At 45.4% G+C, this 16,049-nt stretch overlaps 1 protein-coding gene across 1 annotated transcript in view; it reads right to left on the reverse strand.

Moving 5' to 3' along the window:
- Positions 1–376: 376 nt before the first annotated feature.
- Positions 377–16,049, reverse strand: part of pdcd2l (programmed cell death 2-like) — a 33,635-nt gene continuing 17,962 nt past the window's right edge. Inside the window, exons 2-7 of the mRNA XM_048605986.1 lie at positions 13,153–13,316; positions 11,178–11,238; positions 10,188–10,537; positions 8,015–8,122; positions 4,942–5,096; positions 377–1,938 (exon numbers count right to left, since the gene is read on the reverse strand). Coding sequence (XP_048461943.1) covers positions 1,802–1,938; positions 4,942–5,096; positions 8,015–8,122; positions 10,188–10,537; positions 11,178–11,238; positions 13,153–13,316 — 975 coding nt within the window. The 3' untranslated portion in view covers positions 377–1,801. The remainder of the gene's footprint in view (positions 1,939–4,941; positions 5,097–8,014; positions 8,123–10,187; positions 10,538–11,177; positions 11,239–13,152; positions 13,317–16,049) is intronic.

The raw sequence follows: 16,049 nt of genomic DNA on the forward strand, positions 1-16,049 counted from the left end.
GTTGGCCTTTAATTTCAAAGAGAAAGGAGTAATAAGCAATGAGCAAAGGCCTCCTGAGGTTTTCAGTAGCAGCTGATCTGAACCAGTCAGAGGATAACCAGATGATGTTATAGAGGTGGAACTGAGCAGTGATAGTCATCGATGAATGAGGTTGGAACTTTGTCCACGGATCAATCACATTGCAAACAAACTGACAATCTCAGACTGTTGTCAAGGGAAGTGTGGAGTTGGTATCGTTATGTCTATGATGAGAGGAATGTGCTATTACTCAAGCCTTTCTACGCCACAAGTCACACCATGGGTAGAAACATTTTGATTCAATCTTCAGAATAGCCCATTCTCTCCCTTTTCTAGAAGGAAAGAGACTTTCGCCAGGTTTCATTAACAAACTCACATCATCCATTTATTATAAAACAAAACACATTCTTAAAAACATGGCCAAATATTTAAACTATAATGAAAAATAAGAACTGTACCATGGTTTAATAATGACAAAGGGAAGGTCATGGATGAAGCAGTTGAAGATGTTTGGGCCTACGACTCTCCCCTGAGGAACTCCTGCAGAGATGTCCTGGAGCTGAGATGACTGACCTGCACTAACCTCAACCATCTTCCTATGTGCCAGGAATGGCTCCAACCACCAGAGAACTTTCCTCCAATTCTCACTGCTTCCAGTTTTATTCAGGCTTCTTGATGCCACAGTTGGTCAAATGCAGCCTTTACACCCTTAAGTGCTGAAGGAGTGCCGTACTGTCGGAGGGTCTATCTTCAGCTGAGACATTAAACAGAGGCCTCATGCCCCTCCACCTAAAGATGTAAAAGATCCCATGACAGTTTTGAATTATAGCCAGGAGCTCTCCCCACTGTCTCCTAGCAATATTTAACTCTCAATTAATGGCATTTAAATGTAACTTAAAGTGGAGTTGCAGGTAGACAAGGTGGGGAAAGGGGGTGTTTGCTATGTTTACCTTCATTGGTCAGTGTATCGAGTATAGGAGTTGGGAGGTCAAGTTGCGGATGTACAGGACATTGGTTAGGCCACTTTAGGAATACTGCATTCAGTTCTGGTCTCCCTGCTACAGGAAGGATGGTGTGAAACTTGAAAGGGTTCAGAAAAGATTTAAGGATATTGCTAGGGTTGGTGGGCTTGAGCTATAGGGATAGGCTGATTAGGCTGGGGCTATTTTCTCTGGAGTGTTGCAGGCTGAAGGGTGACCTTATAGAGGTTTATAAAATCATGAGGAGCATGGATAGGGCGAATAGCTGGGGTCTTTTCCCTGGCGTAGGAGGGCATAAGTTTAAGGGGGCAACTTTTTCACACAGAGGATGGTGTGTGTATGGAACAATCTACCAGAGGAAGTGGAGGAGGCTGGTACAATTACAACATTTAAAAGGTATCTGGATGGGTACATGAATAGGAAATGCTGGCAAATGGGACTAGATCAGTTTAGGATATCTGGTTGGCACAAACAAGTTGGACCAAAGGGTCTGTTTCTGTGCTTCATAACTCTGACTGTATGAATACAGGTCATCACGCTGTTTGTGGGAACTAGCATATGTGGATCAGTTGCATTGTTACTGAGGCTACACTTGTTTCATTGGCTGTAAATGTTTTGAAATCTCTGCAATTGTGCAAGGTGTTATGGAAATACAAGTCTCTCTCATGGTGGGGACTGTGTATCCACCTGTTGTCCGTATGTGGAATTGTAGCCAAGGCCCATTACAACTTCATTCCAACAGCAGGACGTCAGGTTTTTCAGATTAGACTCTCTGGTTTTATTTTGAACAAGATCACTAGTGATCAACGCCTATCGAAGTAGTGCTGGTCTGGATCTGCCTGCACAAAAACATGTTCCTCCACTGGTGTGTGGTTAGTGGGAGTCCAGCAGCTCCTCTGACACGTGTAGATCAGCACTGTCCCAAACTCCACAGTCCACTCTGCAAAAAGAATCATTTTTGTAATTTCATTAAAAAAAAAATCAATCATTCCTTACTAGCTGAAAGTCAAAAGGAATAGAATATGGGTTAGCAGGAGGCCATTCAGCCTGTCTTGGGAAGGGCATGGATCTGATTGGAGCAGTGAGAGGGTCAAGCAGGAAAGGGAAGATGTAACTGTAAAGATGCATGGGAGGTCAGAAAATTATTCCCCTGTGCTGTTTTATCCAAAGATTAATAGGGAGGAAAACAACAGAGCATGAGAGAGAACTAATTCTAAAAATGTAATAGATAGCAAGGGTTTCTGAAAAAAAAAGTAAACAAAAAAAGTGAACATTGATCTGATAGAAAGGAGTCTGGACAATTAATAAGGTGAAAATAAGGAATTGGCAGATTAATTTTATTTTCCATCAGTCTTCACTGAGGATACAAGCAACAGCCCAAAAGCCGTGATAAATCAGGAAATTGGGGTGGGGGGTTGGAACTCATGAAAATTACAATCACCAGGGACAGGGGGTCAATAGCTCAGTTGGCTAGATGCTGGTTTGTCAAAGCAGAGTGATGTGAACAAAGTGGGTTCCGATCCTGCACTAGCTGACGTTACCATGAAGGACTCTCCTCCTCAACCTCTCCCCTTGTCCGAGGAGTGGTGCCCCTCAAGTTAAACCACCACCATCCATCTCTGTCTAATGAGAGAGCAGCCCTTTGGTCTGGTAAGACTATGACAACGTGGGTATTTACTGAGTAAATTGCTGGAAGCAGGGATTGAGTACCCTGACTAACTTTACACTTGGATCTTAAGTAGTAGCTGGAGAGACAGTTGCTACATTGGAGAAAATGGAAGTCATAATTCACTGGATTTGGAGCAGTTTCCATTAGAATGAAAGACCACTAATGTAATGCCTTTATCCAAAAATGGGAGGGAGGTAGAAAGCAGGAATCTACAGGCCAGTTAGCTAAAAAATCTGTCAGAGAAATGGTAGAAGCTGTTCCTTAAAAACAGGAGTCTGGCTGAAGGACAGAGTCACTCAGTGGCTATTGATGGAAGTACAACTTAGATTACAATATCACCAACATTACACAGTTAGGTACACAGCACCTTCAACATAGCAACATATCAGGAGCACAGAAGTGTAAGTCAGACTTTTAAAAATTTACGGTGAGTTTTAAGGAGGAATTTCCAGAGTTGAAGGTACAGCTGCACAATGGAGGGGCTGAACTGAAATCAGGAGGGAGGTCTGAGCTGCAGAGACCTCCAAAGGCTGAGGGTTTGTTGGACAAATACAGAGGGGGTGGAGGGATTTAAAAAGAGGAGCATTTTCATTTTGGTAAATTGACAGACAGGTAACTAGTAGTGTTAGTGTTAAACAGGACTTGGTATTAGGAGCTGCTGGGGTTTGGGTGACCTGTGAGTTAGGGCATGTGGAATACTGGGGTGTCAGCCAGAATACATTCAGAACTTGGTCATGGCAGGGGTCAGCCATTTAAATTGGAGATAAGGAGGAAATTTCTTCCCTCAGAGGGGAGTGATTCTGAAGAATTGTTTATCACAGAGGGTGTGTCATTAAGCATATTCAATACAACAGGACAAGTTTGTAATCAATAAAGCAATCAAGGGTAATGGGGAAAAAAACAGGAAAGTGGAGTTGAGGATTAACAGATCAGCCATGATATCATTAAATGGTAGAGCAGATTCTACGGGCTGAATGGCCTATTTCTGCTCCCAAATCTTAACATTATCTGTAACTGAATATCAGTACAACATCTCAGTATCACATGCCTCTACACAACCAAATCCCCCCGTGCAACCTCTCTGAAACCAATTTAATTTTCTGAAATATCAGAAAGGTAAAGGGAGGAAGCTGCAAAATTTCAAGTTACTTCATCTGTTTCATTGAAGGAAAAATCATCTCAGTCACAATCAGAAATGCCTCCTCTTAACCTGTGACACGGAGTGAAGGACTTCCATTTCTCTAATGCCAGGCACAAACTCAGTACGGTCCAAACTACTTGATAGTCAAGGTTTGGAAATGTTGCTGATGTAGGAAACATAGCAGCCAAATTGTGTACGGCTGCTTTTAGTGATGCTGGTTGAGGGATAAATATTGTCCAGGACCTGGGGGAGAACACATTCCTTCAAAATCCTGCCTTTTAGGATCAAGAGGATCTTTTACATCGACCCCAGGGGCCAGTCAGCTCTTTGGTTTAATACCTCATCCGAAACACAAAGGCAGAAAACCATCTTGGGATCCTGAAGATGTTTTGTGTCCCGTGTCTCTGACTGGAGAGTATACACCAGATCAGAGTGGACAGAATAGCAATTGCAGGGAGCTATCACGGGGAGAGGACAGAGTGGCCTTTTCCTGTCATTCTCTATTCACTTTCAAAAGCTTGACCTTGTACAAGTGTGACACTCCTGAAACTCTTTGCCAGTCTGAGCTGAGGAACGGGCACGGAAATGGAGTTAAGGGGAGTTTGTGTAGAGTGTGTACATTCTCCCCGTGTCTGCGTAGGTTTCCTCTGGGTGCTCCGGTTTCCTCCCACAGTCCAAAGATGTGAAGGTTAGGGTGGATTGGCCGTGTTAAATTGTCCGTAGTGTTCAGGAATGTGTAGATTAGGTGGATATGGGTCTGGGTGGGATGCTCTGAGGGTCGGTGTGGACTTATTGGGCCAAAGGGCCTGTTTCCACACTGTAGGGATTCTATGATCTATGATTCTATTCTATGATCAGGTTAGCCATTACATTATAGGATAACACAGCAGGTTCCAGGGCCTACTCCTGCTCGTGCATCTTGTGACCCAATAATCTCATCACTGTTTCTGATGCTACAACAATGACCACACTTCAAATCGTTATAAGGACAGTATGGAGAGGTGAAAAGGGTTATCTAGATACAAATCTTTCTTTAGCCTCGTCAGGTACATTATAAACAGAATGAGACAATCAGGGCTCAGACTCGGTAACCATTATGTTCAGGCACCAATTTCCCAGCTACTGGCACCTACCTTGGCTGCTGGAACTTTTCAGCATGTTAACCAGAGCGGGCATCAGCTGGAACTCAAACACCCTGGGACTGGCACAGAGCTCACACGCAGTAGCAGCTGACTCAAGCCCCACGGGGGGTGAGGACAGCAGTAGTGGGCTACCATTCCAGCAATACCTGAGGCACAATGTCAACACAAAAATCAAACAAACAAAAAAAAGTGTCACATCACCGTGTACTGACTGACCAATACAATGCTATGGCAGTAATTCAGACCTACAGCAGCTGGCATTTATATAGCACCTACCATAATTGAACCTTCCCGAGTTGCCTCAGAGCAGCGTAGATCCAAATGATTTTGACCCCCGAGGCATTGAGAAAGAATTAGCAAAAATGGACTAGGTTCCCTCCGAGAGGTAGGTTTGAAGGAATTCCTTAAAAGGAAGGGAGTGAGGTGGACTTTATGGAGGGAATTCCTGAACACAAGGGGAGGCAAGGGCCTAGTGGTGTTCATCAGTGGACTGTTAATCTAGAGACTTGGGTAATGTTCTGGAGACATTGTTCGAATCCCACTGTGGCAGCTGCTGGAATTGGAATTCAGAAATATCTGGAATTAAAGGTCTTGTGCTGACCATGAATTCATTGCTGGTTGTTGGGGAAAAACCCATCTGGTTCACTAATGCCCTTTAGGGAACAAAACCCACAGACCCACAGCAATGTGGTCGACTGTGGGTAATTAGGGATGGGCAATAAATGCTGCCTAGTCAGCAACACCCTCATCCCGTGAGCAAATAAGGGAAAAAACAAACAAGGTCCAGGCAGTTGAAGGCACAGCCACCAACAAAAACTGGGAATGCTGAAGGAGTGCAAAGATCTCAGAGGGTTGGAAGAGGTCTGTGGAGTAGGGACGGGTGAGGCACTGGAAAATTTGAAAACAAGGAGGAGAGTTTTAACATGGAGGCATTGCAGGATCAGAAGCCCATGAGTCAGTGAGCACCAGGGGATGGTGGGAGAGGACATCCCACCATGGTAGATAGTTTGAATTCAACTTTTAAAAATCTGGAATTAAAAGCCTAAATGATGACCATGAATCCATTGCCAATTGCCAGGAAAAACCCATCTGCTTCACTAATGTCCTTTTGGGAAGGAAACGGCCATCCTTACCTGGTCTGGCCTACAGCAATGTGGTTGACTCTGAACTGCCCTCTGGGCAATTAGGGATGGGCAATAAATGCTGCCTGGTCAGTGACACCCTCATTCCATGAGTGAATAAAACAAGAAGTTCCAGAGTGCCAGTTATAATGAAATCTACTTTTCCTTTATACCCATTTGCTGGTTTATCCAGTACAATCTGTGACTACTCTAACATTCCAGAACAGCAGCTTTTGCTATGGAGTTGCTCTCCTGGTTTTGCCTAGCAGTAAGGGCAAGGCTTGTTCCATGGTTTTCAACCAATCTCTGCATGGTTACTCGAATAAGTTTTGTTTGTAGTAAACTAGTTATTGTTTATTAACTAAAAGAAACCTGGCTGACGTATTTCAGATACTAAACTAAATGCAGCCAGATACGATGGGAATATCACCTCCCTCAGCAAATTCTAACCTTGTGACAATAAGTGAAGGAGTGGATCTCAAATGGTCAGTTCACTCTGCCAACCTCCACTTCAAAAACTATTTCATTGGCTGCAAAGTGCTTTGGAATGTCCTGTGATTGGTAAAGGCACTACATAAATGCAAGTGCTTTCTTTCTAAACTTGGATTGTGTCAGATTGTTAGAACATAACTACACTGGTGAGGAACACTGTCTCAGCCCTGGGCAATAAGGGAATGCATCACAAACTTCTTTGGTTCTGGTGAATTATTGTCAATTTATGTATTAGGGAGTTTTGAGAGCTTGTGTCAGGAACCTCACTCCATGTTGTAATGTGTTTGTGTTGGTTATATAGATGGCTTGTCATATTTATATTGGCAGGCTTGTATGTAAACAGGTCACATTGTAGTGACACCCTCCCACCACCGGTAATGCTCTAGACCTTCAACTTCACACTTCCCAACTCCTCAGTTTACTTGAAAGACATTCCCATGTCCCAAATATGGAGTTCAATCCAGGCAAATGCGAGGTGATGCATTTTGGAAGATCCAATTCAAGAGCGAACTATATGGTAAATGGAAAAGCCCTGGGGAAAATTGATGCACAGAGAGATCTGGGTGTTCAGGTCCACTGTACCCTGGAGGTGGCAATGCAGGTCGATAAAGTGGTCAAGAAGGCATACGACATGCTTTCATTGATCGGACGGGGTATTGAGTACAAGAGTTGGCAGGTCATGTTACAGTTGTATAGGACTTTGGTTCGACCACATTTGGAATACTGCGTACAGTTCTGGTCACCACATTACCAAAACAATGTGGATGCTTTGGAGAGGGTGCAGAGGAGGTTCACCAGATTCATCTGAGGGCACTAGCTATGAAGAGAGGTTGAGTAGATTAGGTTTATTTACATTAGAAAGATAGGTTGAGAGGAGGACCTGATTGAGGTCTACAAAATCACGAGAGGTATAGACAGAGTGGATAGCAAGAAGCTTTATCCCCCAGAGTGGGGGACTCAATTACTAGGGGTCACGATTTCAAGGTGAGAGGGGAAAAGTTTAAGGGAGATATGCGTGGAAAGTTCTTTACACAGAGGGTGGTGGGTGCCTGGAACGCGTTGCCAGCGGAGGTGGTAGAGGCGGGCATGATAGCGTCATTTAAGATGTATCTAGACAGATACATGAATGGGCAGGGAGCAGAGGGATACAGATCCTTGGAAAATAGGCGACAGGTTTAGATAGAGGATCTGGATCGGCACAGGCTTGGAGAGCTGAAGGGCCTGTTCCTGTGCTGTAATTTTCTTTGTTCTTTGTATTCCCACATGCTGAACAATTCTATCCCTCTGCAGCCCAAATTTCCATCACTTTTTACAATTTAACCACAAATCAAACTAAATTACCATTGAAAGTTAAAGGGTGGGGTATTTGATTGTGTCAGTGTTTATGGTTAATAGATCTCCCGCCCTCTTACCCCACCAGGAAAGCCCAGGACTCTGGGGGATTGACTCACCTTAAAATCTGTTGAGGGCAGCTGGAAATGCGTTTCATGAATTTGGCAAATGTTGTGTCTCCGTGTCGAACTTTACATTTCTCGTATGTTTCTGGAGGCCCTTCACAGCTGAGGGGAGAAGCAACAATATTACACAAGTCTTACACACTGGCCTCAGGACCACAGTTCTCACAATCCCCAGGGGGCCGGTCAGTTGCCCTCTCCAGCTGGGCTTGGCTCATGGGTGAGCATTCTCCACTACCATTTGAGGAACATCAACAAGATCCCAAAGCTGTCCAAACGTAGCAACAAGAGGCCGCCATTCAGGCCCCCCTCTCCAGCCTGTCACACAGTTACAGCAGGAGGCCATTCAGGCCCCCCTCTCCAGCCTGATGCACAGGAAGAGGCTGTTCAGCCCCTCAAACCTGCTGGCCATTCAATCAAACCATTGCTAAAGTGCCCCAGGTGCAAATCTCAGCTGAAGCCTGGGTTGATTAAGGATACAGCTCTGAGCAATCCTCTAGCATCAGCAGATTGCTGGTTCACCCTCCTGTGAGGGGAAATGCTCCCTGACCGGCCCAGTTCCAGGTTTCGGCTAATTTGAGATGTCTCCCATCAGAGACAAGAGGGTCTTATTTCGCGAGTCAAACCTGTGGGTGTTCATTTTAAGTATCTCACTTGAATTGACCCTCAATGCCCTCAGCTCCTGACTGTTATAGATCCTGCCTGTGAGAGCTGGCCCATAGTTTAACCCCTTCCGGCCACACAATACTGCTCTCCCTCCAAAGGCAGTTTCTCCTTCCTGTGATATGTGGCCAGAACTGAACCCAGCTCCACCCGATGGAGCCTCAAAGCTTCGTGGTCGCTGCAGTATCATTCTATCACATGGGCCATTATTTCCTGGACTCCACACTCAGTCCCTGGCGAGGGGTTATGTTCCGAGACAGGAACCATACACACAGTAAGCAGTAGACACGGGTGGGGAATGGGAGCTTTTGAACTGAGCAGCCCAGCCCAGAGTGGGGGAGGCGGGGGGAGGGGGGGTGCACCTGCGGCCTTGCTGCTGTGGAGAGGATATTGTATTAAAAAGCAGGTCATTCAGTCCATCTACAGTGTGCTGGTGTCCCTGCTCTTCACAAACCTCTTCCCACTCGCTCACCCCATTACTCGATTCTTTTATTACTTTCTAGATTCTGCATGTAGCATTCCAGGCTTCATTAACAGGGGCACACAGAGTACAACAACAAGGGGGAAGATGCTGAACCTATACAGGACACTGGTTAGGGCTCAGCTGGAGTATTGGGTCCAGTTCTGGGGAGCACACTTTGAGATGAATGTGAATGTTTTGGAGAGAGTACAGAAACAGTTTACAAGAATGGTTCTGGGGATGAGGACAGATTAGAGAGAATAGTCCCAACTTCTTCACTGAGGTTTTCAAAACTGTGATTGAGCTGGACACAGGGAGAAACTGGTTCTCTCTTCTTTCATAGGCGAGCACCAGAGGTGTGATTTTAAGAGAGATAGTAAGAACTGCTGATGTTGGAGTCAGAGGTAAGTGTGGAGCTGCAGGAACACAGCAGGCCAGGCAGCAGAGGAGCAGGAAAGCTGACGTTTCTGAAGAAGGGTCCCGACCTGAAACATCAGCTTTCCTGCTCCTCTGATGCTGCCTGGCCTGCTGTGTTCCTCCAGCTCTATACTGTTACCGTGTGATTTTAAAATGTTTTGTGAAAGAAACAAGGGTTACAGTCACTCAGTGAGTAATTAGGGTCTGGAATGCACTGGCTGGATGTGTGGGTGGAGGCAGGTTCAGTTTCAGGATGGGCACTCGGCAATGAGTTAAATAGAAACAATCAGCAGGGTTATGGGGAAAGATAGCAGTTTGGTCAAAAATGCTCAGACAGTACACACACAATGGGCCAAATGGCCTCTTCCTGCTCTGTAACCATGCCGTGGTGAGTGTTTCTCTCCATTTCCTGTGTCCCTCTGCTACTCCCAGCGGGGAGGGAGGTTGGGATGTTCCCCACTTTCTCCAGGTAAAAGGACATTCTCCTGAGTTTGCGACTGGCCCAAGGTTCTAGCCCTCCAGCTCCAAGTGGAATTATTTTCCCCGGCTAACCCTGTTCAAATGCAACAGGCTCCAGTCAGTGCTGCCTTATTCTACTGCTTTGATTCTAAATGAGAAACTCTCTCTCACCTTGAGACAGGCAGCTGCTCCACACAGACACCTTCCCTCCTCTGGTATTCCACTAACAGCTCCTGCTCATGGCTGAAGCGGCTTTGTGAATGGGAATCTTCCTCCTCCATCACACTGATGTAGAATGGCTGGAATTCTGGCCCTGGGCTTTGAGAGACCAATCCCTGGCCCTCAGGTTCCTCCAGCAGACAGAGGGCTTCCAAGCGGGTAGTCTGCTCCCTGACCCCTTGCTCAGAGACAGGGTCTGGAGTCTGCACTAAGTCCTTGGTGTTGGACCCCCAGGGATCGTCCATCCCCCAGTCATCAGCCTCAAGACACCAGTCCTTCACTGTCACAGGAACAGGAGCAGTCTTCAAACAAACAGATTGTTAAGAAGGTTCTCATTACATCATCCATCACACAATCCAAAAATATCCTGCATCAGAACGCAACAGTCCCTTTATCCAGCCTCCTATGGGCACAATGGCATTAGATTGCCAATTATTTAACATTTTCACTGGACCTAGGTACAAGTGACAACACAACGTTCCAGCGCCATCTTACATTACAGAATAAATTAACTTGTAGAAAAGGTAAAATACTGAATAACTTAATACTAAATTGATGTTACTAAAACTGCGGCAGCTTCAATAAGTTCATCTTTCCCTCTCTGTAGCCTTCACCCTCTCTGCTCCTCCAGTCACCACCATCCAATATTGTCCAGAGCCCAAGGACAATCTGCTCCTTTTCCTGCTGCCACTAGCCCCGGCGCTTCCATATCCTGCCATCTCTGGGCCCGTCTTCTGATGCTACCACCCACGATGGAGCAGGGATGAAGATGTGTGGGCGCTCCCCCAGCGCTGGCCCTCTGACCCCCGCGGGCGCTGCCCCAGCGCTGCACACCTAGAGTCAGTTCTTGATTTGCAGGACAGGTTTCTGAGTCGGGGTGAGATTGCTCCTCACTGAGCCGGAGAGACGCAGTGAGACAGGATTTAACAAACAAACACTCACCTTCGTGGTCACTTCCTGATTGTGTGGTGTCTCTAGACATTGGGAGCGCAGCACCTTCCAGCTGTAGGACAAAACAGTGAGACCATTAAACATAGTCTGCAATGTTCACGCCCTTCACTCGGTCTGTCATTAAACCCCTTCTCACCCAAACCTGTTTACCCGGAGACTGGAAACTGATCAGCTGATGAATGGGATTCAGAGGCAGATTCAGGAGACTGAGTTACAAACTGTGTAAGACTGTTGTGATACAAAATTGTGCAATGGGAGAAAAACCTATCTAACCCAGCAAGGTGTGAGGGTCTGGAGTGCACTGCCTAGAATATGGGGCGGGCAGGTTCAACTGAGGCATGAGAGGGGATATTGGACGGTTATTTAAGGTTTTAGGTTATTTGGATAGAAATGGTGAGCAGAGCTATGGAGCAAGGGCAGGAGACTGGCATGGGGTAATGATGCTTGTTTGAAGAGCTGGTACAAGCATGATGGACCAAATGGTCTCCTTCTGCACCATAACAATTCAGTAAATTCTGAAAATTACTGACAGTGAAAAAGCCAGGTAGGGAACAGAGTAAAACAATCAGAAATTGAAGAAACTCCACAGAATCAATGGCCAAAGACAGACAGAGTGGGACGTTGCTCTACAATTGGCATGGTCTGATCATTAACCACCATCCAGCAGGAAGCTCTACTCCTGTTAGAGTCACCCTCTAAATCCATCTCATCCTTTCCCCCTGAAATCCAATGGACTAAAAAAGCATCTGTTTGGCATTTTGTTGATTGCCTTCTCAATGGCATCTACAGCTCAGACTTAAATCAACGCTCTATAACTTCAAAGAGTTAAAATCAGGTAAGTCAGAAACAATTTCTCTTTAACAGATTGATGAGGAGTCTCTTGGATTAACTGACACTTTTCCAAACAACAGTTTGTTTTACCCCAGACAGTGGTTCTCAATGACATCCCCACAGTGGCTGGATTGCCTGCTGGTATTTTCCTGGTTTATTCCTCCGACCTTTAATGAGCAGTGATAACAAAGATCTATTCACCCATTAACACAGGGGCTACAAGAGCAGATCAAAAGCTAGGAATACTGCAGCATGTAGCTCACCTCCTGACTCCCCAAAGCCTGCCCACCCCTACAAGGCACAAGCCAGGAGTGTGATGGAATACTCCTCACTTGCCTGGATGAGTGCAGCCCCAACAACACTCAAGAAGCTTGACACCATCCAGGACAAAGCAGCTCCCGCTTGATTGGCACCACATCCACAAGCCTCCACTCCCTCCACCACCGACACTCAGTAGCAGCAGTGTGTCCTATCTACAAGGTGCACTGCAGAAATTCACCAAAGATCCTCAGACAGCACCTTCCAAACCCACGACCACTTCCATCTAGAAGGACAAGTGCAGCAGATACATGGGAACACCACCCCCTGCAAGTTCCCCTCCAAGCCACTCACCATCCTGACTTGGAAATATATCGCTGTTCCTTCACTGTCGCTGGGTCAAAATCCTGGAATTCCCTTCCCTAAGGGCATTGTGGGTCAACCTGCAGCGGTTCAGGAAGGCAGCTCACCACCACCTTCTCAAGGGGCAACTAGGGACAGGCAATAAATGCTGGGCCCAGCCAGCAACGCCCATATCCCGCGAGTGAATTTTTTACAACGATCTATCTGTATCTTTCTGTTTCAAGCTCTGGAACAGGTTCCCCTCATTGGCTGAACTCCAGCCAATCAGATTCCCAGGGATTGGGGGGGTGGGAGGTGGGCAGGGGAATGGTTCCTGGTAAGTTGAAGGGAAAAAGGAATGAGAGCACGGACAGTCTGGGATGAAGTAGGGTGGGAGGTGAGTTACATCAAGCATAAACACCAGCACTGAGTAGTTGGACCGAATGGCCTGTAAAACTTAATAAATTTGCTTAACATCATGTGGATGCAATGTTCCCCAATTCAATTTCTCAAGTCCCCAAGGAGGAGAACCTACCTGTCCGATCGCCCCCAGCACTCCGGCCGGAAACAAGCCAAGACGTTGATGGTGCGATGGTAGGCCGAGCCTTCCAGGGGGCAGTACACCTGAACAATGTGAATAAGGGGATCACTGCAATGTGGACAGTGAGGATACTGCATGGTAATGCCAGGGACACAGTCCTGAGAGAGAGAGAGAGAGAGAGATTACATCGCTGTAAGAATTTACAACACCTGACCGGAGGAGGCCATTCAGCCCTTCGATTCAGTTCCATCAGCCTGGCCCACGGTAAAATGGACACTTACCTGCCAGAAACTATAATTATCGATCTAGTGGATCTCATCAAAAAGGAGTGGAGCGGGGGCAGCAAGGATATGGAGTATGACAGAATAGAGAGCAGTGAACGCTTCCTTTTCAGATCAGAGCAAGGTAGACACATTAAACTGCTGGATGCAGGAGAGCATGTCCTAGTTTCCAAAGTTACACATAACACAGAACTGGGATCATGATGAATGATGGTCAATGATTTCAAAAGGAAATGGATGGTTCCTGAAAGGGAAGGAATTTGTAGGACCACATAGATTGAGTGCAGGAGTGGGACCAAATGGGTCGAGGGATCTAGAATAGACCTGATGGACCAAACAGCTTCTTTCCATTCCATAAAGCACTCTGACTATATTTAATTCCTTCAACCCAAAACCCTCCAAGTCTCCGGCCGTCCCCTTATTCCAGACTTTTGTCTATGCCGGTTCCATCATTCCACCGTTGGCAGGCGTGCCTTCAGCTGCCTAGCCACGCAGTTTCAGAATTCCATTCAAAAAAATTGCATCTCTCCCCTACTTGAAGGTATTCCCTAGAGTAATTTCACAGATTAGGGCAGCTGGCCAAAAGCCTGGTCAATCTTTATATGGCTCAGTGTCAAATAAATATTATCTGATAACACACCTGTGAAATGTTTTGGAATATTTTATGATGTTAAAGGTGCTATATGAATGCAGGTTGTTGTTTCTGATACACTGGAATGGCAGTGAAGCATCAATCACATGACCAAAGATATTAATGAATACGAGTGTATTACTTATCTACATATTAAGAAATAATTTGCATTTCGATAACACCTATCACTTCCTCAGGATGGCCCAAAGCATTTTACATTCAACAAGGCTTCTTTTTTAAAAAGTGTAGACATTAATGTTCTGTAGTCAACCAATTTGTGCACAGCAAGGTCCCACAAACAGGAAATGAGATAAATAGTTGTCTCATCACAAATCACACAGTTGTTTTGTAGGAGATAACAAGGTGTAGAGCTGGATGAACACAGCAGGCCAAGCAGCATCAGCGGAGCAGGAAGGCTGATGTTTCGGGCCTAGACCCTTCTTCAGAAAATCTAACTCCTCTGGAGTCCAGCCTTGATGGTGTCAATAGGTTATTTGACTTGGTGGGGGTCACCCTGGTCAAACTCAGTACCTATCTGTGGCCAATGCCACGACTTCTGTAGTTTCTAGATTCTGTTTATAGTCAGAAACATTGGCTAATTCTCGTCTTTCTATTCCATGGTTGACAGCCAATTTGAATAACTTCATTGCAAACCCATCATCATTCAATTGTGGATCAAACATGAGCCCCATCTTATCTACACGGTCCCATATGGGTCAAATATTCACTGGATAAATTCCTTGACCAATTTGCGGAGGGACTGGGGAATTCAGAGGTGTTAATAATCATATTTAAACTGGTAACAAAATAGAGAGTGGGAGATATTGTTAATCATCCTGCAAATGTTTTTTAATAGACTGGTCTGCAGCATCAAAACATCTTCACACCCAAAATTGCAGTCTGTTTGAAGACAGTAATATACTGCATAATAACTACAACTCTTTAGAGCTGTTCAAGGAACCTTCTGACCTCAATTTAACAAACACATTTAACAAAAAGCAGAAAGGAAGTGTATTGCTCTGATCTCACCAGACAGGAAGTCAATTGCTCGCTTCGTGTTACAGTCACAATTGACCCAATTCAAATAAGGGTTGGCTTGAAGTGTTAAATCTGTTTCTCTCCACACAGATGCTGCTTAATCTGCTGAGTGTTTCTGGTATTTTCCAATTTATATCCCAGTTTTCCCAGTGGAGAAAGGAAGACTGGAGCATGTTAAAATCTAAAAGTTCCAGCTTCCTCTTGAGGAGGTTGCAGGTTTGAGTTAGTAGATGAAGACCAGGTTTCTCTGCTGTCACAGCAGGTGAGCAGATACCAAACAGAAACAATGCAATTCCCCTCGGGAACGAGAAACCGGAAGAGGGAGTAATCACAATTGAGGGGTTCAGGTATCTCCCAACAGCAGAAACAAATTCAGTCCTTGGAGGACACAAATCATTCCCAGGAACATTCAAGTTCATGAAGAAATTTTGTAGGAATTGATGAAGTAAAGGGAGTTTAACAGTGAGATGCTTTTAAAAAGTGGAGAACGCTCTGTAACACCGTCAAGGCTCTATGCAAAGGCAAGGAAAATATGGAGGAGAGAATGCCTACCTTGTGAAATATTCTGACCGGTGCCATTTCTGCTCCACTTAGAGTTTTCAGCAAGAACATGGGCCACGAAGAGGCATTCAGTCGAAAGCCTACACAGATGCCAGTACAGAGGAAAACACACGAGCAGATTAGTGTTCTGTGTACAGCATTCCATTCACACACTCGCACTCAGGATGAATGCAGGAGGCCCTAGTCTGTAAATAATATGATAGTAAGGACAATTCACACCCAACTGTAACCTCTCAACCAAATGGTGCCAGGTTACACTGCAGAAATAGAAGCAGAATCTGAATCTGACTCCTGCCACAGCCAAATCTCTGGGACAAACAGTTTTAGATCTAGACACTGGCACTCTGATATCTATGTTCAGTGTGACTGGATTTGTAAGC

The sequence above is a fragment of the Rhincodon typus genome, chromosome 15, assembly GCF_021869965.1.
Source record: "Rhincodon typus isolate 14 chromosome 15, sRhiTyp1.1, whole genome shotgun sequence".
NCBI lineage: Eukaryota > Metazoa > Chordata > Chondrichthyes > Orectolobiformes > Rhincodontidae > Rhincodon > Rhincodon typus.